Raw genomic sequence first — 24,633 nt, forward strand, 5'->3', positions numbered from 1 at the left:
AGCGAGTCATGTAGCAGGGCTTGTGTAGTAATGATATGTGCACATAAAAAATTCTTCAAACATCTTGAAACAGGGATAAAATAATATTTTTCTGTCTGTGTTTTAAGCACCCCATAATCATATGTGCACTCGTCTTTCAGACTTCTCTTACTTTAAACTTCAGGCTTAAAAATAGCTACTGCAGCTGAAAATTGTGTTTCCCATAAACTTGTACCTCCACGGACCAGGCAGGCAGGAGCTTTTGGGTTGGTCCCACCCTTTGAGGTTGTCAGAAGCAGCTTGGGAACTCCTGGTGCCAGCCAGCTGGCATCTGTGGCCGTCATGTGCTCCCCTCGGCTTTCATTTCCTCCATGGGTGACAGGTGCACACAACTTTCGGCATCTTTAACTCTTCTCAGTGTTGTGTTTAAGAGCTGTCTCTATTTTTTCCCATGTCTCTGGTGTCTGGACCACCCGTAAGCAGTCCAGCTGGCTTCTCTGGCAGTGTCGTAAAGAGCGATGGTCTAAACAGCTTGTTACTGACACATCTATGTTTAAGTGTATGGTTCCAATGTGAGGGGAAGGAAAAGGCTGCGTCCAGCTAGAAGGGGGTCAGATGACTCATACCAGTCCTTGCTCCCAGTTACACGTGTGGGACAGAAGAGTTTCACTGGAGCACTCGCAAAGAGAGAGGAATGGGGGAGGATGGTTTGGCACTCTCTGTTTGTAGAGTCAGGGGGAGATGTACATCATCTCTCCTAAGAATGTATTTGTGCTTCCCTTTGAAAAAGAGCTGTTTCCCTGAGGACTTCATCTGTCTTTATTCTCAAAAATAAAGGTGGACTAAAATTGTACCTTTCTGGTTTAGCCTGATTTTTTTAAGAAATAAGGGCTTTAGTCACTTTTTTTGGTCTCTCTCAGTGAGGTTTGATGCAGGAGTGGAGTTCTTTTAGATCTGACAAGCTTTAGGGAAATCAGCAGCATGGAAAGGAAGCCATTGGTCAGTAGGCAGGTGGTGTAGCTGCCACAAATAGCGTGGCTCCTCCAGTTAGTAGGAGGGAGTTCAGGTGCAACTGCTGAAGGCCATGGGAAGGTACACGAGGAGGAAGGGGAAAGAGTTGTGAGGTCCTTGGGATAAGCTGAGGTTGCTACGGTAGAGGTAGGTCTCAAATCCATAGGAAAACAGATTTCCTTCCATTGTTATAGAGAAACTTGTTTTCCTACAATTTTTCAAATATCACGGTTGGTTAAATGGTTTGACTTCATTAATCCTACTCCAGGAGGTAGCGTTGAAATAAATACTTCAAAAGTTAGGAATTCAAAACAGAACAGATGGAACAAAACTTTTCTTCTTTGAAGGTGAAGATCAAATCCTTTTACTGAAGTATCTTAGTACTTCTCAAAAGCAGTCTCGGGATTACTGAATTTACAAATCCATCCAGTGTTTCTGGGTAAAGAACTTCCTGTGTTTGATCACAAATGATTACTTTTTTCACCAGTAAAAGCCCATGGAAAGTACCGCTCAGTAGTACAAGAAGGGCGCCTTACCCTCGGTTCTGTGTCCTTAAAATTCCCAATCATCACATTTGATTTATAAAAATGAAAGTTTAAAGTATTTTACTTATCTGATGTTCTGGACCAATGCTATTTTCATAATCCAGACACAAAGTCAGCTCCTAGAGAAGTCTGCTTCACTTTCTAACCAGATGGTGCTTTGCCAGCCAGTATGTTCTTGCTTTCCCAAATAGTTGCTGTATGTTGGGATTGGGAATCCATAGTGCTTTGGGGAACTCTGAAGCGTGAATGAGGGTAAAGTCCTGCAGCCATTGCGTGGGAGTGCTCCCCCAGGGAGGAGAAAGAGTAGGCCTTCCTGCATTTCAGGTAGGGGGGAAACTTGAGTTTCATTGCAATGCGTTCTTACCAGAATTAAGCTTTAGCTTGATGTGATAAACACAGTAGCTCATTTGATTAAGTGCTCATGGTTTTGTTTGCTTTTGTTCCTTCCTCTGGTATAACATTGCTTTGTTCAGGGCTGCTACTCTATAACTTTTTCTTACAAAATGTATTTTTGAAATTACACCTAATAGAAGTACTAATTTGTAGTCTAGGGTTAGTGCTTCATGAGAACTCTTCCACAGCCTTCAGCAAGCTGCAGTTGGTAGAGATTGAGAGCTATAGCAGTTCCAGGTGTGTATATGGAATGCCTTTTCTAGACCAGACATCTGGGGAGAAACTCAAGTAATTTTATACAAACTTGAATTTTTTAAAAATTAAAACCAAGTATGAATCTTACTATTTTCTTAGACATAGGAGTAACTTTACTAGTAAAACAAAAAGGGCAGTATTTGTTTTGGTGTAGAGGGCTCGACGTACAGTGCATTTCCTGATCAAAGTTCGTTTCTTTTTAACAGTATACTACATAATTAAATGTAGTTCAAAAAATTTTTTTTAATACCATTGTTTGTAAATACTGATCCCCCCTGCAATCTAGCAAACATTTCCTGTCTTCTGAATGGAATTAAAATTAACTATTCCTGTTTTTTCCCTGCATCCCCGCCTTCTTGTGTGAGTCTGCCAACATTACTGGGCGTAGTATTTTAGTATGCTTTTGCTGAGCAAGTGGGTTTGAAGCACAGTTTCTGTGCATCTCACAAATTATTCTGTATTTTATGACTTTAGTAGTGAATTTTAAGCATACAGTTTAGAAATTATATTTCAACCATGGAGGCCGGGTTTTTAGGCAATGTGAACGTTTTCTTCCCTTTTGCTATATTCTTTTCACCACTCAATGCCACTTTGGTATACAGTAGATAAAATCAGGTTAAAGCAGATTTCAGGATGCGTAAGACTTGACTAAAGTATGGTCCTTGACAGGCGCGTGTCCCCGTCTCCCCCCCCCCCCCCCAGTAGTGTAGTTCAGTCTTGAATTATGTTTTTAAGAGGGTTTTTTTAGTTCTGTGTACTAGTAGATTTATTGATGGAAAAATATTGTGAAATAGACGAGCACTGTATCAATTTTAAACACTGAATGACTTTCCCAAGTTTACCCCAAGGAGCTTATTGCAGCAACAACTGAAATGTCACTGTTTTCTGATTAGCAATTTAATCTTTCCTCTTTGCAAGACCATTATTCATCCGTTCTATAAAAGGCACAGCTACTGCTTTCTCTAGAGTTGCAGAGAGCTCTAGTGTTAATCCAAATATGATATACATCCCAGATCTCTGGTTTTTATAGGGAAAATTCCTAAAATGGCTCCAGCAGGTCAGAACGGAGCTGTTATCAGAAAAAAAAAAGCACATCATGATGGCTGCATTGCTTCTGATGGAGCAATTGCTTCTCTTGGAGCAGAGGCAGCATTTCCACGTTTGCACAGTGGTGGGCTCGCTGTTGTATGCCCAGCCAGACAGTTGGAGAGTCTCTGCACCATATCCCTGAGACCAGAGAAATTTGTTCTTCTGGATGAAATTCTGAAGAAAATGTGCTAATTGTTTTTCCAACCCAGATGCATTGCCTCTGTGCAGTGCTGCCTTAAATCTTATTATAAATTAACCTTGAAAAGTTCTGTGCAAGTACAGTGGTACTTGTTTAAAACATGAGAGAAATGTGTTTTATTCTGAACTACTTTCATATTATCAACATGTTGGCCAACACTGTTATGTAGTACTGTTCTAAGAAACATGTTTTCAAACAAATCCTGGAAAACCACTTGAAAATAAAACGTTAATGTGATAGTAATTAAGTGGACCAAACTCCACTGAAGCTGGCTTTCAAGAACATTTTGAAGATAATCTTATGTGTTCTTTCCTCTTGACAAAAAAAATGGTTAAGATCTTATTGTTGGGAAGGATTTGTATTCTGCCTATAATCCTCATGAATTACAGGGGGAAGGGAGCTGGAAAGTTGTATGTTCCTAGAGCTCCTATTTGGTAAATAGGATTGAGGATATTTGCAGAAGAGACTGCGTAGCTCTGTGACTGCTGGTAATCTAAGCTGGTGGTAGTTCAGATTACAGAGCAGAGAGTCACTCACAAGAGTGAGATAACTCTGATGCATGTTTCTAGGAGGTGGTGTTGATTCTAGGAGCTGTCATCAGTCTGCCACGTATTGGATAGTATTTTATTTACAGTTTTCTTCCTCAGATTTGAATTGAGACACCTTTGCTCTTTAATACAGTAAGCTCTTAGTTATCAATAGTCTTGTCAAAGAATATGGTGTTGCTGAGTAATGCAACTGATAAAAGATTTGGTGGAGGTAACTACCATGAGATAAGAGATAACTATCCAGTTTGTCATTAGCTGTGGCGACAGCATACAGCTTTCCAACTCTGCCAGTTCAAGCTGCCGCCGCAAGTAACTTCTGCTGTCCCTGATGCAAGGAAGATGTGTCTTCTGCAAAATGCTCAGTTTCTGAGCAAGAACTGATCTCTTGGCTTGATTTCTGGGGGCATTAGATTGCTTTTCTGGCAGCCCACTAGTCCAGACAGCTGATGATCAACAGAAAGTACTTTCTTTTTAGCTTAAAGACCATACAGCTTGTACTTCAGCTTGGGGAGTTAGATCCCTTCTGAAAGCCGTTCACAATACACAGGGTGTCTGTGTCTCAGTGTAAATTTTAATATCAATGTACAAAAGATTTTTCTCCGATCTACTCACTTAGCTGCTCTCCTTGTTAGCATCAACTTCACTCTGCTAATTGCTTGCTTCAGGGAAGTGTCTGCACTTTGAGGTTTCTTTTCCCATAGTGGCATTGAGTTGCTTGGTAAGTGACTCAAAGGCTTGTTCCAGTATCGCCACATGACTTGGGAGTTACTGGCTTAGTTGGGTAGGACCAGTATTCCCTCCCTGTTTCTCTTAGGAGTAGATAAAACAAAATGCATAATTAGGACAAAGCTGCATATTGCTAAGATGGTGGTGATAAATGTATGGAGCCTGCAGTGAGGAAGGGGAAGGAAATGTGATTCAGTGGAAAACGAAATAAAAAAATGAATGTATGTCGGTGTCATCAAAATAAGGGAGCAGATGGACAAGGAACAGTGCTATTTCACTTCACCTTTCATTCGTTTGTACATGGAGAACGTAAGTAGTACAAACAGTCACCGCAGTGCTCTAAGTGGAAGATGACAGCCCACCAGCTTTGTGGGTAGGAGCCACTTGTTTGGGGAAGTCTTTAGATCAGATGCTGAAAGATAAGTCTGGCACTCAAGGAGATTTTGCTTTTCAGACCCAGATTGTCCCAGCTGCTCAAAAAAAGTGTGACATAACCTGTGAGCATAAGGGTCATCTATTTTTTTAAATCTGTATTTTCAAATGCAAAACTATTGTAGAAGTCACTAGAGCAGTTTTTAGGTTGTTTTGTGACTATCTGCCTGGCCCAGGTTTGGTGTTGCATATCCATTGGTGGCTGCTTGTTTCCCTGCTGCATGCATGTTCAGTATGCCGCTCTTGTTTCCCTTCTGCCTTTCCATACTAGATTCTCATCTACAGGTACAGGAATAACGAGCTGACTTGTAAAAAGCAAGCTTTCCAGCATGCCCATTTCACCTGAGACATGGGCAGTAGTCTTACAGGAAGGCAAATATCTCTATTTTTGTGTTTGTGAGTTTAAATCAGGGAGAATAGCAGACTACAATTCAGATTTTTTCCTGTATATTTATGTTGCTAACTTTAATCTATTTTCCATAAGATAATATTTTGTATTTTTAATAGAAATTTTCTGGTATTCTTACAGATGCAAGTTATTCTTCCAGAACTGAACTAATCAGTGCAATGATGCTTCTTCAAGCCTGAAATCATGACTTGGAGAAGCTTATGCAGCCCAGCTCCCCTAATTCTCAAACCTGATAATTAAAATGTTAAAATCAGTGTCAACTTTTTAATTGTTGAACAGCTGAAATGAGGAAAGAAGTAGGAGTGTGTGGGGAGAAGTATTAGGCATAGGGAAGAGTGGGGAGCAAAAGAAAAATTGTTGATAGCTTTTCCTGAGAGATACTAAGTTTACTGACAGTTGGAAAAGTACTAAATTTTTAGTCCTCATCTTTTTTTCCTTGTCGTTTTAACTTTCTACTTACAGAAACATAGCTGTTGCTATTATACACTGAAAATAACTCCTAATCTTAAATATTTGTGGTCTGAAATATCTATAAACATTTGTCCTTGTCGGAACAATGCATTCAGAGCCCCTTGTTGGGAAGGGATTAGTTATCCCTGTTCTCTCACCCGCTTTCTGGACGTAGGGAGAGCATCCCTGTCCATCCCTGCCTTTCCCTGTGCGGCGTGCCTCCGTGCACGCATGAGCAGGGCTGACCTCAGCTCGACTTTGTTTCTGGTTTAGGGGTCAGGGTTGTGCCTTCAAGCTTGACTTAACTGGTTCAGATGTAGCCCAGCAGCTGCCGGGTTTGAATGAGGTAAATTGTGACTGCGCGCTCAGAACAGCAGAAAATAGGTCAGGTGTGGGTTGGGTTTACATGGAAAGCACTCGCATCGCCTGGTAAGCCTAAGCCTCTTCTCTCAGCTCAGACAAAGCCGTTTAAGGTAAACTGGGAAGTTAGGATCTCCCCAAAAAACTTTCTAGCCTTCTGTAGCCTTGATGTTTCTGGCCGGCGTTGCCTTTTATGAGAAGCCTGGAGCGGGAGGGAGGTTGCCCTAGTTGCAGGGGCATGTGGTGGGTCGGGTCGATGTGTTCCCCCTGGAGCCGTCCTCTCTGGAAAGGCGTTCTCTGCTGGCTTGTGTGGAGCAGCACAGCCCTGCAGCCTTCAGCGCCTCTCTGACCTCCTGCCCACCAGCTGCAGTGGTGTGGCAGCTGGGGTAGCCTTTCACTTATTGGAAAGGAATAAGGAATATACTGTTTACCAGTGGTTTATGCATGTGTGTGTGTCTAGAAAGATCGTGAAGCAACAGAAGATCTGTATATTTTAGACTTGGCTGAATTTGATGATTTCCCTGTAGGCTTTTGGTGTGGTCTGTGTGGCATCGGCAGTGTCTGCACCTGCCCAGTGGTACCTTTGGGGGTGTCGGCTGCTGCCAGTTTTTCTGTGTTTTAGTTAGATTCTCATCTTTTGCCACTTGAAAAAAAGTCTGGTAGCATGGCAGAGAGGGATACTACCAATTAACAGGTGATGTTCTTGTTAAGGTCTTTGGTATTCTGCCCATACAGATTTTATGTCACTGTTTTGTTTTGTGTGTTGTTTCCCCTGCTCACTCTGATGTCAGGCAGGACAACATTAAGATTGAAGGTTTGTTAAAAAGTTATAACAGATCAGTGATATAATCAGATATGTCAGGTGACACAATCAGTGAAAGATGAAAGAGGAGGAAAAAAGAAAAGGATGGCTAGTTATCAAGGAATGAAAATCAGGGAATAGTACAGACCTTTCAAACGAGGAGTAAAAATATGCATGGATGTGTTTGAGGCTGGGTGCAGGTAAGGTATTTAATTTTTTTTTTAATTGGAGAAAATCATCTTCCAAAAGATGGCATTAGAGGACTAGTATAAGTTCTCAGCAGTCTAGACTTTAAAAACAGTACTTTTTGTTGCCATTGCGCTCTGAAGACTGTTGTGGCAATCAGTAGGCAGGTGTTGGACTTGTTCCTTGTTTTTCAAACTGCAATTCCGAAATTTAATTTCTATGCAGTTGAAGTTCCATGCGGTTGTAAAAATTATTTGGTGGAAAAAGGCAAAAAAAAAAGGGTGGGGGGCTCATTTTATAGAAACTGATTTTAAGATATTCACCCATGAAACAGGAAAACTGAAGGTTGAAGCTTGTGACACTTTGATTGCTGAATTTTTCATTTGCACTGTTTCAAATTAAATGTGGTCCCTCTACCATTAAAGTACTAACAGAAGGCTTATTTCTATGTGCAGCACATACTGTGTAAACATGGTAAACAGGACTCTCAAGTTGGTTATGTACTAGTTTTCATTTAATTCGTGTCCTAAATTATCAGAAAACCTCTAAGCAGCCAGAGGAAGCTATAGTTAATTAAGCCACAGATGGTGAGGACTAATGTGGTGTTGACCTTTGCGAGGACTGCAAAATCTACTTAGTCTTTCTCTGTAAAACACTAGCTGAAATGAGTTCCTACTGATATTAAAAAGATGTCCTTGATGTATTGAAACCAAATGCAGAGACACCGTGGCCAAGGAAGGCACTTTCCCAAATAAATATTTGCAGGTTCCTAATGCATGGCATGTGTTGAGGCTTGGTCTTCAGGGCTCTGATTTAAGTCTTTGTAGTGCCAAAAGCCACTGTTTCTCCAGGACTGATTTTCCTAGAATGCATATTGTCAGTTCTTCTCTTCTTCACTGAAAATGGGGAGTTGACAGCTGACTGGAGTTTCTGTACCCTCCTATAAGCAGCATGCAGGCTGTGTGGTTGGGGATAGGAGCAGCTACTTGAATCCACTTTTTAGTTGTTGTTTTGTGCTCTGGGGTTTCATCTCTCGAATTAATGAACTTTTTTCTGCCCTCTTTGTGAAGAATGAATTGGAGAAGTATTTTAAAATGCTGAGGAAACATTTTGCTTCAATAGTTCAAGACTTGTTGGGAAGGTAGAGAGTTGTGGAAATGTGCAGGCGTTCTCATGACAAATGTGCCTGGCTGCCCAAAATGGAAAAGGAGCTTGTGGTCGTTTGAGCCTTTCAGAAGGCACTTTGTATGGTCTTTGGTCACTGTGCAGGTTTGGCTCATACAGGGAAGCCTCTCAGTATCCTGGACAGTATTTTGTTTGTGGATGGGGCTTGAGTAGGAGAACTCTATATGTATTTGGATTTTGACTCGTTTTTCTGTGGGTACTGTCTTTGAAATTCCTGTTTGATCATGACTTAAATGAATTTCAAAGCATTGTAAGTGATTTGCACTTGTTCACCTGTGGCTTTGATAAATTATGTTTGTCTGAATAAGCTCCCTGAAAATGCTTCTCTGAAGAAAGATTTCTACTTTCTGGTTGAAGTAGTGTGGTATCTTAACCTGATGGTATGGTCTATAGTTTCCAACCTGCTCTATCATTTTACACCAGAAGAAAGAACAGATACACTCCAAAAAAACAGTGGATCGCTTTGTTATTTGAGAAAATTTCATTCTTTATCCTTCTCAGGACTTCCTAGGAGTTGAGCATGTCCCCAGTGGGTGAGAATTATCACCTAGAGAGACATGCAGCTGACTTAAGTATTTTTTGGATAATTAAGCAGAAAGTCCACTCCACCAGAAGTGAATTCCTCTTTTGGTCTGGAAAGAAGGAAGAATAGCAGCAAAGATCTAAAAACCTTTACATAGATTGGCAAGCTTCTGATAGTCACATTGCTTCATGTGACTGTCTTCCAGAAGGGCAGGAAGGATTATCTCGACCATATCTTTCTAGCCCATATGCCCTTTGTCTTCTTCCCAGTGTTGCATATAGTCATTTGTGGAGCAAGGGGCACTGCCGTATGAAGTTCATAAAGAGCTTCCTACAGTAGATTTGAAGAAGAAAATTGCAGTCCCATTTATTTGATTTACATTCTGATTTGCATTTCATAAGGATTTCAAACCAGCCTTAACATCCTCCTGGAGGAGGTATTCCAGGACTTGTGGAAAAACTAGTCTAGGAGAGGGTAGCATACTTACTTTTGTGAGTAAAACTACTTTCAAATGAAGTCTGGAGGAAAATCCTGCAGGGCATTTAATTCTTCTGTGGGTTAGTCTGTCAATCTTGCTACTTCGACCAAGAAGGAGGGGAAGACTGAAGGTCATAATTGCCAAGGTTCAAATCTGTAGACAGAGTGGTTGTTTCTTGAGCAATATACATAACAGGGTGAGGAAAAGGACTGGGCACTGCAAAGTCATCTGCTCATCTTCCGTGCTCATCTTCCATGCTATGGCAGGGAAGAGACTGCAAGTCACCAGCCTTGCTTGTTGCCCTGTCTCCCTGTTTTTGCCAGAGTTTGTGGTGTGTGCTAAAACAGTGTGCTTAAGGCCATCACCTTACAGTTTTAATACACTATCCGATTAATTTCCTGGTTTTTAGATGTTCAGATTTAAGATTAATGGTGGAAAAAAGTCAGTCATGGGGCACACATTTTTTCATAGATATATGTAATATGTACACAAAAGAACAGAATTTTTGAGATTCCAGGAGCCTTTTTTTTTTCAGTATCTTGATTCTGAGCTTCAGTTGTCAGTTACAATTTTGCTTTGCTGTACTGATTTCTATTGACCAATGTATAGCATGTTCGTGTCTAGAAGCAAAACACTTTTTTTTTTTTTCAGTTTCAGTGATGGTATGTTAAATGTGTATTTTGTGTCTGTGTATTTAGAAACACTGGGTTCTCTTTGATATCCTCTACATAATCCCAGTCATACCTGCATGTAGTTTGTGTAATGGATCTTTGTCCTCACTTGTGCCTTTTGTAGCTCTTCTTTGAGATGAGCTCATCTTTCTCCAGGAGTGAGGAAAGAAGTACAAAACAGACTTTGCAGTCTTTTTTTCTAAGTGTTCACATGAAGCACTCTCAGTCAAAGGTACTGATTAGTCATGCATGTGAATAGGAGATAGAACAAAAAAGGTTCAAATGTACTGTCTGTAGGATCACCGGTATCTTCAGTGTCAAGTTCAAAGATGCCTAGGAAGGATGTGAAATCTAAAAAAAGAAAAGCAGCAGTGTGTGTTGCCTTCAGAAACAAATCAAAAGTGGCTCAAGAGGACACAGAGACTCAAAAACTTTGCATAAAGAACTCACTGAAGTAGAATAATGTTAAGAGTAACAGGCCTGACTTCATGGTACCTAATCAATGTGTAGCCTTGAAATGAAGATATAAATTCTCTTAGATGGGACTGAAAGAATTAATCAAAATGTACAAGATCTGCATTTTAACTGCATTTTTAAGTCAGGCAGACTCCCAGTATTGCAGTGCCTCAGTCTATTGCTTAGGTCTAATGCTTGTGGATCTGAGAGGGGAAATTTTTGGTACAGGAATCTCTTGCAGCTGCTGTGAAAGAGAGTGCACAGGAAGGAGGACAGATGAATGATCATCACACAGCTCCAGTTCCAGGGTCTGTTGGGTTCCCCTGGCAAATCATTCCCTCTTTCCAGTGGTGGTGTTGCTTCTGTATGTAGGATCAATGCAAAAATGGATTTGCACAGGAAAGTAGAACAGCTAATACCCTTCTTAGATTGCCTCAGGAGAGGCAGTGTTTTGCTACTCTGCCATTCTTGAATAAATTTTAGTGTTGACCCTCTTGTGCCTCTGATAATGCTAGCAACATACTTACCTAGTTGGTGTTTTTAACCTGGTGGTAGAGGTCCTGCTGATGTTCCCCTTCACGTTTACTTTGTTCCACTGTACATGTATTAAAACGATCATATTGACCATTCCTTTTGGATCCGAGGCCATATCCTTTTCAAAAGCATAAGGAGAGAGAGTAATTTTCTGTAATAACCGAAGCATTGATGCATTCTTTGTAATGGAGCACGGCAAATCTTCAAGTGTCAGGAAGTGAATTTTGAATTTGAAATAGACATCCTGTGATCAGTGGGTTAGCAGGAATAATCGCATCCAGATGAATAGAGAGAAATTGCTCATGTCACTTGAGGGCCTGGCAGCAATGCGCGATTCCCTAAGTGTTGCTTGTATCTTTGTATTCTGTGGCTGGAGCTCTTCATAATAAATTGTGAAACATCAAGGAACTTATTTGAGATCAAGGAAAGAAATTACTTTATCTCAGCTGCAGTACTGATAAAACATTTTACATTTTGTATGTGGAGAATCACTCTGATTATTTTAGCTGTCTGAAGTTCTCTTGGCACAAATGAATGTTCCTGCAGCTCATGGATTTCCAAGGCCGTCTTCTGTACGAGGCGTCACCAAGCTGCAGTGCAGCTTTATTTTTCTGCCACAGCCTCAAAGGCAGAAATAGCAAGTTTGCTCTGAAATAGAGAAATAGGTATTCTAAGAGACTAGAGATGAATGATGATTGAAGCCATGCTTTCAAGGGTATGAACCAGATTTTGTGCCTAGTTTTTCCTTGTTAGGAGGACAGTGCCACCAAATACATCTTAATTTCCCAGATGATGTCCTACTCAAATACAGTGAAAAAGAATCTTTTCCAGGAGAACTGAATATAATAAAAATTAAAGCACGTCTTATTTGAAATTACCTAATTAACAAAGGCCTACATATTTGATAATCAGTAATGGTGTTTCTCTCAGAATGTTTGTTTCTCTTAAAGTGCATCTATCTCTCAATGCATTATCTTTGTGGGTTCTGTATCTCTGTTTATGCTCAATATGTCCATATTAAATTTTACAGATACGGAAAATAATTTTTGTTTAAAAATTTATTTAATCATTATTTAAACAATTCTTTCTGCATACCTGTAAACATTGAAGTCTTTAGAGGGCAATTTTAGCTTGTAGTAAGACAGTATTTATGAAAGTGTGATCCTATTAATAGCTTACAAGTCTGGCCACATGTGGGATCTGACATACCATGTTCCCATGAAATAACTTCTAGCACTGTTACGCTTTTAAGTTTTTTCTAAAAATAACACAGGGATTTGTAGGCAATCAGTAAAATTAGCATCAGACTACCTAATATTGTACTCTAAAATACGTCTAGGAAAATAAACAGAAATGTTACAAGTAAACATAACATATGGTTCTTTTTTTAATCTCTACTTTAGGACGACGTAGACAGTCTAAACCCAGTTCTCAGGGATAACCCGCAGTTACATGAGGAAGTAAAAGCCTGGGTAAAGGAACAAAAGGTTCAGGAGATTTTTATGCAAGGTAATTATGTGGGAAATTGTGTTATTTTTATTCTGTGTTAGCTAGTTTAAGGCCACTAGTTGTGTGGGACTCATCCCATAGCATTTGTGACATAATGGAGAATATATTTCTAATTTGGAAGTTATTTTTTGGAAGTATTTGTTAATACAAGAAAACAAGACTATGTAAGAAGCTGTGCGTGACTTCTTCAGACTGTTCTTAACTTGTTTGATGTTTTAGCAATTACAGCAAATGCTGAATATCATTAGTCTGAATGCAGGTATTTTATGAAGTTTGTTGTGAAAATAAGTGTGTATGAATGGCAACTACATACCTTCTAGCATGTTTAAAACTGTTCTGTGCTCTGTTAGTGTTACTGTTACGTGTGATAACTTCTCAGCTATCTGTCTGTGCTTGTAGTTCTTCACAGTTCTGTCACAGATGAAGAATACTTACAAATCCCCACCCCATACCCTCACCCCCTGATTGAAAAGTGCCTTTCAAATCAGTTACGATTTTGTAACTCGATTCTAATGCGGGAAGGTTGCAGCAAGTGCATACATCATTTTTACAGTGTAGATACAAGTTATGTGAAAACTAGTATGAATTAGAATAAATTATTTTGGCTCAATCTTGCCAATAATAAAAATATTACAAGCATTTGCATTATATTCATTAACTTTCTGCAGAACTGACAGGCAGCTCTACAGAGGCATTCCTAGCAATGGGAGGCAGAAACTAACCTCTGTGGGTCTGGGTTAAAATCCCCAGGCAAGCAGTAAAGCAATTCCAGGACAAAAATGCTTAAGCAGTCATTCTGTAAATTAAGGTTGGGAGGGGAGCAGTGAATAATCTGGTATTTTAAGGATGGCACTGAGGTTTGGTTGCTGTCTGGTTTCTTTGATAAAACTAAGATTAGAAGACCAAAGGAATATGGTAAGTACAATACTGAAGTTACAGAAAAAAACTTTGTCTTTCCTTTTGTGGAGTTTCTAATTTGACTAGATATGATTATTCTTAGGGGCCACAGAGAAAGGATGCTGAAAAACGCAATGTGTGGAATTGTGTAGGTAGTAAGTTGGTATGTCAGTGTTAGTCATTTTAGATTTTATCTTAATAGCCTCAGATACAATATGAGTTAATAGTCTGTTGATGAAATTTGCAGCCAAAACTGAATTGAGAGGTGATGTGAAATCAAATTAGAGCTATATGAAAAGGAAACTAAAATTGAGCTTGTTTGTTGTATTTTGTTAGAGTAACAATAAGAAGACAATTATAAAAGCCTCTGTGTACACTGGTACAGAATCAATACTTGAGCAAAGCCCCAGCAATACTGAAATAGTCATCTAAATGAAACTGCCAGCCCATCATCCACACAATTCATTTACGTCCCATCATTTCAGGAACTGTATTTTTGTCTTCATACATATAATTTTATATAATTTCTCAAAGAGATGTTTGGATGCTTAGAAGCGCACAAATTAGGAGTATTTTAAATGATGAGATGAATCTAATCCAAACGTCCTGGCAGACTAGCTCTCCTTGTCCAAGGAGAAGCTGCACTTCAAATCCACTTGCTCACCTGATGTGACGCGGTGTGGCCTGAGGAGAGATGTGCTTCCTTGGGCAGTGACGTGCCATCCACCGCGAGGGCCTTTGCAGTGCCACCACCTGAGGCCCATAGGATGGTGGTCAGCCAGCAGAGACTGCTGTCACGTTCTCCTGGGACATAATCTGCTCCTGGTCACGGAGACTTTGCATTTGGCACAAACCTTTCAGTGGCTTACAGACAGCCCTCTAGCAGTGCTAGCTGCTGTAATCTAGTCATGTTACTCTTCTTTTCTCCTCCCCTCCCTTCTCTGGTTTTCTTCACCTTCTCCGTTATTACCATTTCCCTGTTCCCTGCAATTTAAGCAACATTTTCAGTTCTACCTTGTCTAGACGCATCTATTAAGGTTGTTACTGTATTCTTACTTCGTCCTCTACAGCATTTTTAGGACCCAGCCTTTTCCTTGTTGTCTATGATGCTGAACCCTTCATCTCCTATCTTAGTATTTTCTACTGTGACTATCACAGTTAAAATGCAGTTTATCTGAAGAAAGAGGAGGGTCAGAGAAAAACATTAAAATTGGGTTTCAAATGTTTGAAAAGAAAGATGCCAATTTGAGCGGGGGGAATTTTAGTCAAAACTGGTCCAGGTATTTTCAAGAATGAGACTAAAGAAAAAAATTGGCCCTTGTGACCTTTTCTTTGGGCAGCAGTCACAGCAGCATGCTTTGCAGTAGAGATTGTAGGTTTGGCAGGAAAGTAGTTTATTCCTTGTTTTAAAAAAACAAACTCCTCCCAAACTTGGCCAAGTTGAAAACTTTGGGGACAAATAAAACCAGTTCAAGTAACATAGTAAAGTGTCTTTGATTTTTAACAATTAAAATCTTTGAATTTTTTCTTCCTGTTAGATTTATTAGCACTACAGTCTCTGAGGCTGTGTGTATAATAGTCCTCCTGAAACACTGAGCGTGCTTCAGCCCTCAAGATGTTTCCTGATAGTACTGCACAGGCTGTTTCAACAATGTGTAGCTGAGTGTGATTCAGCTAGGGACTGGAGACAAAGCCAGGCTTTTCCTGTAATGGCTGCTTGTGGCTGGGCTGGGCTGGGCTGGAGCTGAGCTGTCCTGTGTCGTATGACCGCAGTTTCATTTTTCTCCTTTCTGACACGCCAGCAGCACATAAGAACTCCCCCTCTCCACTGTTTTTAAAGGTAGATAAAGTGTCTTTTGAAAATAGATAGAATAACAGCTGGGATGAAGGGCAGACACAGACTAGAACAAGGAGTAAGAGGAACGAAGTTGGCACTGGGTCAGTGCAGAAGAGTATAAGAGAAGCTGGAAGCTGATGGAGAAGAACGGATGGAGCTTGTAAGCTGAGAAGACTGGGAAAGGACTTGGAAGCCAGTGGCCTGGAATCGTAAATTCTAAAATGAGACAAGAAGCTGGGGAAAGGAGAGAGGCTGGTTCTGGTTATGCAAGAGACTGAAAATCATTGTGCAGTTAACAGTAGGATGCAAGAGAGGAGGAGCTGGGATAGGAAAGTAGGAATGGGAAATTTGCACAAAGAGACACAGGCAAAATTTTACTGAGACTGTCTGAACAAGGCAGAGCTTTGGGACAGCCATTAAAAGTTCGAGACATGGAGAATGCATTTGGGTCAGACAGCCAGAAGTGTGGGAGCTGAGCTGGAGGCGTTTTGCAGGGGCTTATGAAGTAAGGATTGGAGAGAAGCCATGAGGAAATGTGTCCCCATGGGAACCTTGTCTGGTCCAAGACCAGGAATGTGATATATAAGCTTGTAGATTCTTCCTCTTTTTCTGCCCATACATATTGGTGATTGACAGTGCCCGTGCTGGTGCGCTTTTGACCCATGTCTTTGCAGCTGGAAATGTGCTCCGGGGATGAGTTAGTGCCAGTAGCTCAGAGGGTTCAGCGGGTCTCAAGGTTTCAGTTGTGCAGTGAATGATGCGGATGTGGGTCAAAGATGGGTGCCATTGCATGGTGTTTCTGTTCCCAGCTGTTTTAAAACCTAGATAATCACATGCAAAAGGTATTTCAAAAGGCCTTGCTAAGGTTCCAAAATTAAACCCTAAGACCACTTGGAAATGTCTAATTTATTACTGCTTTTGCACTTCTCTTGATCTCTCAAATGTTGACATTAAAAGCAGTCCTTATGATCACACACTTTCTCGTGCAGAGGGTATAATGGACCCAGTCATGTGAATATGGATATTTTACTAGAGAAAGCTGTCACCTCTGAGGTCCCTGGCCTGTTTGCTGCAGATGTTTGAGCTTGCTTAATATACTGGGCAAGGGTTGGAAAAAAATTATCTTTAGGAAAGACAGGGGAATTCTGGCCTTCCTTGTGTGGTTGAGCAACTAAGCACTCTTAAATCATTTAAGTTGGGCTTTTTGTAGGTTGTCACTGACTGGTTTTGCTTCCGTTCCTGTATGCCTGACCTGGGACTTGGGGTTTGGTTGTGGAAGGAGCAAAACCCACACAGTTGGAACTGAACTCTGTGGCAGTGTTGCTTGGTCATACAAAATGCTATATAAACACTAACTGTGATGAAACTTAGGGTCCCGATGATCAAGTGAGACACTGAATGTGAATAAAACTGCTGAATCTCAATTTCTGGGTCTTGAAACCATCTATAAAATAAACACTGTATCATACTATCTCCCCACCCCCGTGGGCTTTTGGAAGTGAATTAAACTGATCTTTGCAAAGGGACAGCGTGCGGGGTTTCATTGCAGTTGATACATCTGAAAACAGGAGCTAAAGCCCTCATAGCGTGTGTGTTTTTGAGTGTTCCGTGTGGCCATAGCAGGGACAGGATCACTCAGCTGCCTTTCCAACTGCTGTAATGGAGAGAAACTCTGTGGTCACTTGTGGGAAAAGCTTGGCAGATGCAAAGCCTAACCACCAAGATTTAAATCTTTTCGCCAGCAAAGCATCTGGGCATGCGACTAGCCTGTTAAATAGCTTCTGTGTAACCTGCTGCTGCCACTTTCTAGCCTTTCAGATTACTTTTCTACTGTTGCTGTTTGTAGGCAGGAATTTTCCCATCATTTGTCATCATGGTTACAGAAAGATTTAGTTAGATAAGAAAACTGTATGTTGAAACTATTAGCAGAATTGACCTTAAAGCAGCCTTACATGTACCATTTGCATTTCAAAATGTCTTCCTGAATAAAAGTGAAATCCACAGGCAGTGCTGTGCCAGGATTGCCTGTAGTTTGTTGTCCGTGCCATGGGCACTATATGTGTGCTGTGAAGCTTAAAAAAACAGGAAAACCCATTTATACTTTGTTTTGCTTTGTTTTGCTGAATTCCTCAACGGCTTTTTTTATTTCTTCCCCTTCTAAAGGTCCGTACTCCTTAAATGGTTATAGGGTGAGAGTGTACAGACAGGATTCTGCCACCCAGTGGTTTACCGGTATCATTACTCATCATGATCTCTTCACCCGCACTATGGTTGTTATGAATGACCAGGTGAGTTTGATATGTCATACTGGGAAAGCAAGCTTCAAGTAAACTACGTGTTGGGATTTTTTAAAATTTTTTTTGTGGTACTCTGAAATATACTGAGTTGTTCATTTCCAGCAGGGCGAGTCTATTACTGCGCTGAAACTACAGCGTGACTTTGCATTGGACTAGCAGTTAAAACCATCCTGAAGCTGAAAGTTTGTGCAATGATATGATTAGCACCAGTCCTACAGTTCTGCTTTTCTTCTGTCACTTTTTGACTAGTGAAGTCTTTGAAGTGGTCTAGTTTTAAGAACCAGTCTTCCCTGTCAGCTCTGTTGAGAATTTCTTTTCTCAATGCTGAAATCTTTTAGCGCTGCAGTAGTGATTACTTCTCCCAAGCAATTGAAATATCTACTTTCTGCAATTTATTGAATTAAGCATTTACTGCAGCCCTAATTTACATTTACTGTAGTGGGTTTTAGTTGTATTTTGAAGTTGATGTTACAAAAAGAATTAATACTGGTATTTTTAGTGGCAGTAATGAATTCTATTTCAGGAGAACCAGGGTAATGACTCAAAGTTAATATAGTGAATGACCTGTCTGCCTTGAAATGACTGACAAAATCATGCGTGACAATAAAAATTTAAGACTAGTCTAATGCTCACATACATTCTTTCCCTTAATTTGCTCTAATTAATTTTTCCCAAATACTGTTTTTTTCTATTTGTGACATAATGATTAAAGATCTGGTTGGCATTTCCTTCTTTCTGAAATATCCCTCACTAGTAACACTCCACCAGCCTTAGAGTTCTTCTCTCCAGTCATTTTGGTTCCTTTCTTTCAGCAGTTTTGCTTCTGTTGGAAGCAATATTGTAATGTGCTTATGCAGTATATTTTATAGTATATTAAATACATTTTATGAAATTTTTGTCTGTTGTAATTGCTACTTAAGGGTTACTCTATGAAAAAGCTCAGTGTCTTTTAATTTCAAATTTACAGGTCAGTGAAGGGAGGCAAGGAAGTGGTAGTGGGGTACTTTCTCTTTTACATACCACTGTAAAAATAACTTTCTTTTAAAGACATATTTGCTTTGGTTTTACTCTGTTCCCAGCCTTTGTTGAGAGTCATATGTCAGTTCTGCTTGTCAGGATTAAGTAGGCTTTTCTCTAGTCTTTAGCACACAGAATAGACTGGTGAACACAAAATACAGATTGGGCAGTGTCTGAACATCTGATTATTATTATTTTTCTTTTTTTTTAATAAACCAGGTGTTAGAACCTCAGAATGTTGATCCTTCTATGGTTCAGATGACCTTTCTAGATGATGTTGTTCACTCTTTGTTGAAAGGTGAAAATATTGGCATCACTTCACGCCGACGGTCTCGTTCCAACCAGAACAGCAACACAGTCCACGTAGATACATTTATCTTATTACCTAAGTATTTTCGTATATTGCGACTATTAAAAATACATGTTTAAAATCACAGATTAAAATTGCATTTAAGTGCATTAATCACAAAATTATTTTTAGGGTCATTATACGCGTGCGCAAGCAAATAGTCCCAGACCAGCAATGAATTCCCAAACTGCAGCACCAAAACAGAATTCTCACCAGCACCAGCAACAGAGGAATACTCGGCCAAATAAGAGGAAAGGCTCTGATAGCAGCATGCCTGATGAAGAGAAGATGAAAGAAGAAAGATACGATTATATAGGTCGAGGAGGTAAAAGCAGTTATTGGAAAGGGAGGGAGAGCTCCTTAAAACTGTATTAAGACTGAAAATGTGATAGACATGTTTTTATCTTTTACAGAAAACCCCAAAACCAAAACTAAACACTTCCTTAGTAAAAGAAGAAAACCTGAAGAGGATGACAAAAAACTAAATATGAAGAGGCTGCGGACAGACAATATCTCTGATTACTCTGAGAGCAGTGACTCAGAAATTTCAAATAAAAGATTAACAGACTCGTCCTCAGAGCAAAATTCAGAAAATGAGTTAAAAAGCAAGAACACTTCAAAGATAAATGGAGAAGAAGGAAAATCCCAAACTATTGAGGGAGAACAGACACTAACAGATAGGCGGTCTCCGTGGGATGAAATACAGGAGGATAAAAAACACGAAGAGACAGAAAGACTGAAGTCATCCGTCTTAGATCAGCAGCAAAAATCTTCACTCCATGCAGCAGAGCAGCCAACACCTTATGAACAGAATGCCAAGGATCCACATGTTCAAGAGTGCAATGCAGAAAAACATCACACCGCGGAATTAAAAAATGAGCAATTTGTACCCAGACCTCCTACTCCAAAATGTGTTGTTGACATTACTAATGAAAACAACTCTGAAAAGGAGAGCCAGGATAATGCTGCAAGTACCTGTACCTTTGGTTTGCAAACGGTTCAGAAAATAGAATCTCACAGCAGCGATTTAAAACAGCAGTTTGCAAATGCAAATTTCCTTGAAGCAAGAAAACAGGAAGCTGATCAAAGTTGGGTTAGCACTGTTGTTAACAAAACGGATTTGATACAACCTGGGGTTGTAAAAACGTTATCAGTAAATGAACACTTAAATCCTGAAAAAGAAAAAGTACAGTATGGCTCGTTTATGTCTTCGTTAACTGTAGCTTCTCTAGCAGAAGAGAGTAAACTGCATAAACAAAGTCCAGTCCCCGATTCTGTGAAGTCAAAACCTAGTGCTTCAGTTGATCATCCTAAAACAAAGTCACCTGATGTTAAGCCTAAATTCACCCAATCTTCCGATACTGTGAAGTCTAAGGTTAGTTCCCAAAGCAGCCATGCTACTGGATTAACAAGGTCAGCCAATAAAACTGATCATGATTTGCCTAGGTCTAGTTTTCATGCAGTTCCAGCTAGAGTTAGTGGTCTAGAAGCTACTAAAAGTCCTCTTATCATTGACAAGAATGAACATTTCACGGTGTACAGGGACCCCACTCTGATTGGACAAGAAACAGGAACTAATCACATTTCACCTTATTTGCATCAGCATAATTATCCTCTGCATTCCTCATCCCACCGAACCTGTTTAAATCCAAATGCTCATCATCCTGCATTAACTGGTTCATCCCATCTGCTAGCTGGGTCTTCAGCTCAGGCTCCCTTGTCCGCTATTAACACTCACCCCCTTAGTACTGCATCTCACCATTCTGTTCATCACCCTCATCTACTTCCTGCAGTGTTACCCGGAGTGCCTGCTGCCTCCTTGCTGGGTGGCCACCCGCGACTAGAGACTGCTCATGCTAGCAGCTTAAGCCATTTGGCATTAGCACACCAGCAGCAGCAACAGATGTTACAACACCAGTCTCCACATCTTCTTGGACAAGCTCATCCTTCTGCTTCCTATAATCAGCTAGGGCTTTATCCAATTATTTGGCAGTATCCAAACGGAACACATGCTTACTCAGGACTCGGTCTGCCCTCCTCCAAATGGGTCCACCCAGAAACTCCTGTTAACGCGGAGGCTTCCTTGAGAAGGGTAAGTTGAGCCTGTTTCTTAATGACGTATTTAGCTGGGCCTGGTGTCTCCCAACGGTGGTTTTCTAGGTACAGATTTGGTAGTTTGTGTCACACCGTGTGTGCAGTGGTGGTGGGTTTTTTGAGTAGGCAGATAACTTGGAATGGAAATCCACTAGTAACCGCTGTCTCACAGTGGATGTGAGTAGGGAGTTCTTCCAGACCTTGATTTCCTGAGTATTTTAAAGAAAGACAAAACGTTTTTTTTAGTTTATGACCAAGTGAGGTCAGCCAGCTGGTTTGGGACTTGGAAGTCCACAGGGTAAATATTTGCTACCTCAAACTATGAAAACCATTGTGTAAGTTAAATACTAGGAGAGGTAGGACAATAGTCTTTATAGTGCAATTTCGTGTATGCTCACTACATAATGGAGAAAGGCTGAGACGGAAGGAGTACTAAATCCAGTGGGAAGTTCTGAAGAGAAATACTCTAGCATTTATAAATCTTTCTTGCACTGTACACCCATTTCTCTTGTCTTTACACCTATCTGTGTACCCTCTCTTGGCATATCGTTCTCTCCCCTTCTGTTCCTATTGACACACATCCCTGCCTTCCCATCTGCTTTCAACTCTTCTGTATTCAAGTCAGGGTGATTCCTCTGTCTGTATGCTGAGTATAAGCACTGAAGTCTCAGAAGAAACGGTTTGTGTTTTTCAGCCTAGTGCCCAGTGCGGCGGTGGTGTTTGGCAGGCAGACGTGGCAATTACAGGAAAAGTTTTCTCAGCTCCTGCAGTCTTGGGATATGGCATGCTCATTGCAGGCACCTTAGAGGAACAGTGTAAGATGAAGCATGTGCAGCGCAGACAGAAACTTCGGAGAGCTTTACTGCCAGCTTCCATCAAACCTCCACTGAGCATGTGCATACTGATTTTTTGAGGCTTACAACTTAGCCTAATTTGGGCAGATTTTCACAGGGACCACAAAAGGCATGTCGCTGACAGTGGTCCTTCTGCCAGATTGTAAGCCTTTGCGTCAAAGCTTGGAGTTCCTGAATGGTTGTAAAGATTTTTTTCTTTTTCATCATGGGGAAAGCTATTCTTCCCCAGCCTCATTCTTGAGAAAAGCCAAACCATTGTGGCTAAGTCTCTCCCAAACAGTCAGTTTGAGTTGGCCTTGTAATATGAAGTCAGCTTGATCTAAAATGTGATAAAGTCAAACGCAGCAGAGGAGAAAAGCCTAAGAGAAAACTATAGGTGGATTTATCTTTTCATGTTGCTGCCTGCTCCACCCCATACTGAAGTCCGTTTTAAAGAACTTATGATAGACTCTGTTTTCACTTTGGCTGCCTGAAGTATGCAGCCCTGCATACCAAGGCACGTAGCTTTTTAATTATGTTGATATGTGGCAATTGTCTTGTGGTGACTTGTCTTCTGGCTCTTGCACTGGAGGCCTTTTTTTAAATATGTCTTAGAAACCCAGAATGGGCGTTTCCAAAATCGGTTTGCATGGATGCCACAGTCGCAGAAAGGGATCTGTGTTTCAGCTGTAACAGCAGCAGCAGCAGCCACCCTCAGCTCTGGGCTGAGCCATGTCGTTGTGCTGAAGGAAGCATGCCCCCAAGCCCACCTTTTTCCTACTGTGCACAGGTGGCTGTGGCAGCTCCCATCTATGGGCTGGGCTGTAGATGGTTGCAGGTGGAGTCATGAAGCTGTCCGGGCAATGCTTGGTGCTCAGGCAGATGTTCCCCAGCTCCTCTAGGGAGAAGGTGACAGGCATTTTTTGCATAATACTTTAATACAGCTTACAGGCTATTCGTGGGAACCCACCACAGCGTGGGAACTCCTGGCCTAGGAAATGTGTGCACTAAAACTGTTAGCCCAAACCCACGTGGTTGCTTTAAATATTCAAAAGTATAGAAATCAGAACTTCAAAGTTGTAGCACCTGCAGATCTATTCTGTTCTGTGTGCATGTGTCATGAGAGCTCTTGGCTCCCCTTCTGCTGCAGCAGTTCTCAACTGGGAGTCATCAAGACTGGGGAGAAGGAGAGGGATGGACTGGTGAGCAGAGGAGGACACGTTCTGGGCAGTGCCAGGAGTTAGGGGTGGAGCAGCACTGACAGGTTTTGGGGTGCGCACATGAGAGCTCTGCTCACTCTTGTCCCAGTCCCTTCTTGGCTTATCCCTAGCGCTTGAGCACCACTTCAACAGGGTGCCCTGCCTTTCCACTCCTCTGAGCATGTTTCTCGTAAGCAGGTCTCAGAGGAGAGAGGGAAAGGGGAGAGGGACGGAGAGCTGCTCTTGGTCTTTTCTGCAGAGTTGTTCACACAAGTTTCAGAGGAGAAAACAGAAACATATCTAAGTAGTCAATTAAAAAACAGTTTCATAAATTAAGACTATCACAGTGTGTGTAAACGAGGAATTTGGTATTGCCCACCTTTTGAGTATTTAGGTACACAGCACAAAATTGTGTGTACTGTGCATTTGCCATGTTGCAAAGTATGGCAGGCGTGTACATTTATGGTTTTAAGAGAGTGCTGCTGATGAAATTATGCCAAATAAAAATGCCTGGCAAAATAAAGCAGATTAATTAGGATTATTGTACTTAATCATTTGGTTGGGGGGAGGAGAGGAACCATCCAGGAAAGAGATACTTCTGTCCCTTATATTGAGATTTGTTACAAAGCTAGAGATGAAATTGTGTTCCAGAAATACTAAACCATAATTGTCTTTTGAAAGAAATACTTCCTGCAATTCATTGAAGAGCTAATGGTCTGTTTACCAGTAGCTGAAGTTAAGTGCTGTTAGACTATCATTGGTTTGCTAATTTTGATGAGCTTGAGATGCCATTCTAGAATTAACTATTCATGCTGAATACTTGAAATTCTAAGAACGCTTCTGAAACATGTAAGCTATTTTGTATGCCGCAAGTCCAAGGGAAGTGCAATCAGATGTTCCAGTTGATCAAAAAGTGACTTAAAATGTTAAATTTTATTTACTGTGTATGATTTGATGCTGAAATACATTACTTCACTCTGATCATTGGTAGGACTTGATACAGTAACTCTTGTAGTCCCATGATTATTTTGAAATCTGATTTTATTTTTTTTGTTTTGATTGGTGTTAACAGAATACTCCCAGCCCGTGGTTACACCAGCCCACCCCGGTGACCTCAGCTGACAGCCTTGGTTTACTGAGTCACATTCCTGTGCGACCATCCAGTGCAGATCCCCTTCGGCCTCTCAAACTGACAACGCATTCCAGCCCGCCATTGTCCAAAAGTATTGTAGAGCATCACAAAGAGTAAGTTTGCTGTTTAATTCTGTGTGAGAGGGTACATTTCAGCAGCTGATTTTGTCTTCTAGCTTGCTTTTAGTTTATTTGTAAACATAGGTGCCTGTGATAGAGAAAAGCTTGTCAGTATACTG

At 40.8% G+C, this 24,633-nt stretch overlaps 1 protein-coding gene across 9 annotated transcripts in view; it reads left to right on the forward strand.

Annotated features, from left to right (window-relative positions):
- JMJD1C (jumonji domain containing 1C) overlaps positions 1-24,633 on the forward strand; it is a 174,632-nt gene that overhangs the window by 122,918 nt on the left and 27,081 nt on the right. For 7 of the 9 annotated variants that reach the window (XR_008236961.1, XM_052799591.1, XM_052799598.1 and 4 more), the window contains 6 exons: positions 12,635-12,740; positions 17,638-17,762; positions 19,008-19,151; positions 19,270-19,462; positions 19,551-21,229; positions 24,336-24,508. Coding sequence is in view for 8 of the 9 variants with exons in the window: in XM_052799591.1 (XP_052655551.1) it covers positions 12,635-12,740; positions 17,638-17,762; positions 19,008-19,151; positions 19,270-19,462; positions 19,551-21,229; positions 24,336-24,508 (2,420 nt within the window). In the remaining variant the exon portion in view is untranslated. Of the gene's footprint in view, positions 1-12,634; positions 12,741-17,637; positions 17,763-19,007; positions 19,152-19,269; positions 19,463-19,550; positions 21,230-24,335; positions 24,509-24,633 lie in introns of those variants that run through there. The other 2 variants (XM_052799592.1, XM_052799597.1) reach the window with 2 other exon arrangements.

Source organism: Harpia harpyja, chromosome 10, assembly GCF_026419915.1.
Source record: "Harpia harpyja isolate bHarHar1 chromosome 10, bHarHar1 primary haplotype, whole genome shotgun sequence".
In the NCBI taxonomy this organism is placed as follows: Eukaryota; Metazoa; Chordata; class Aves; order Accipitriformes; family Accipitridae; genus Harpia; species Harpia harpyja.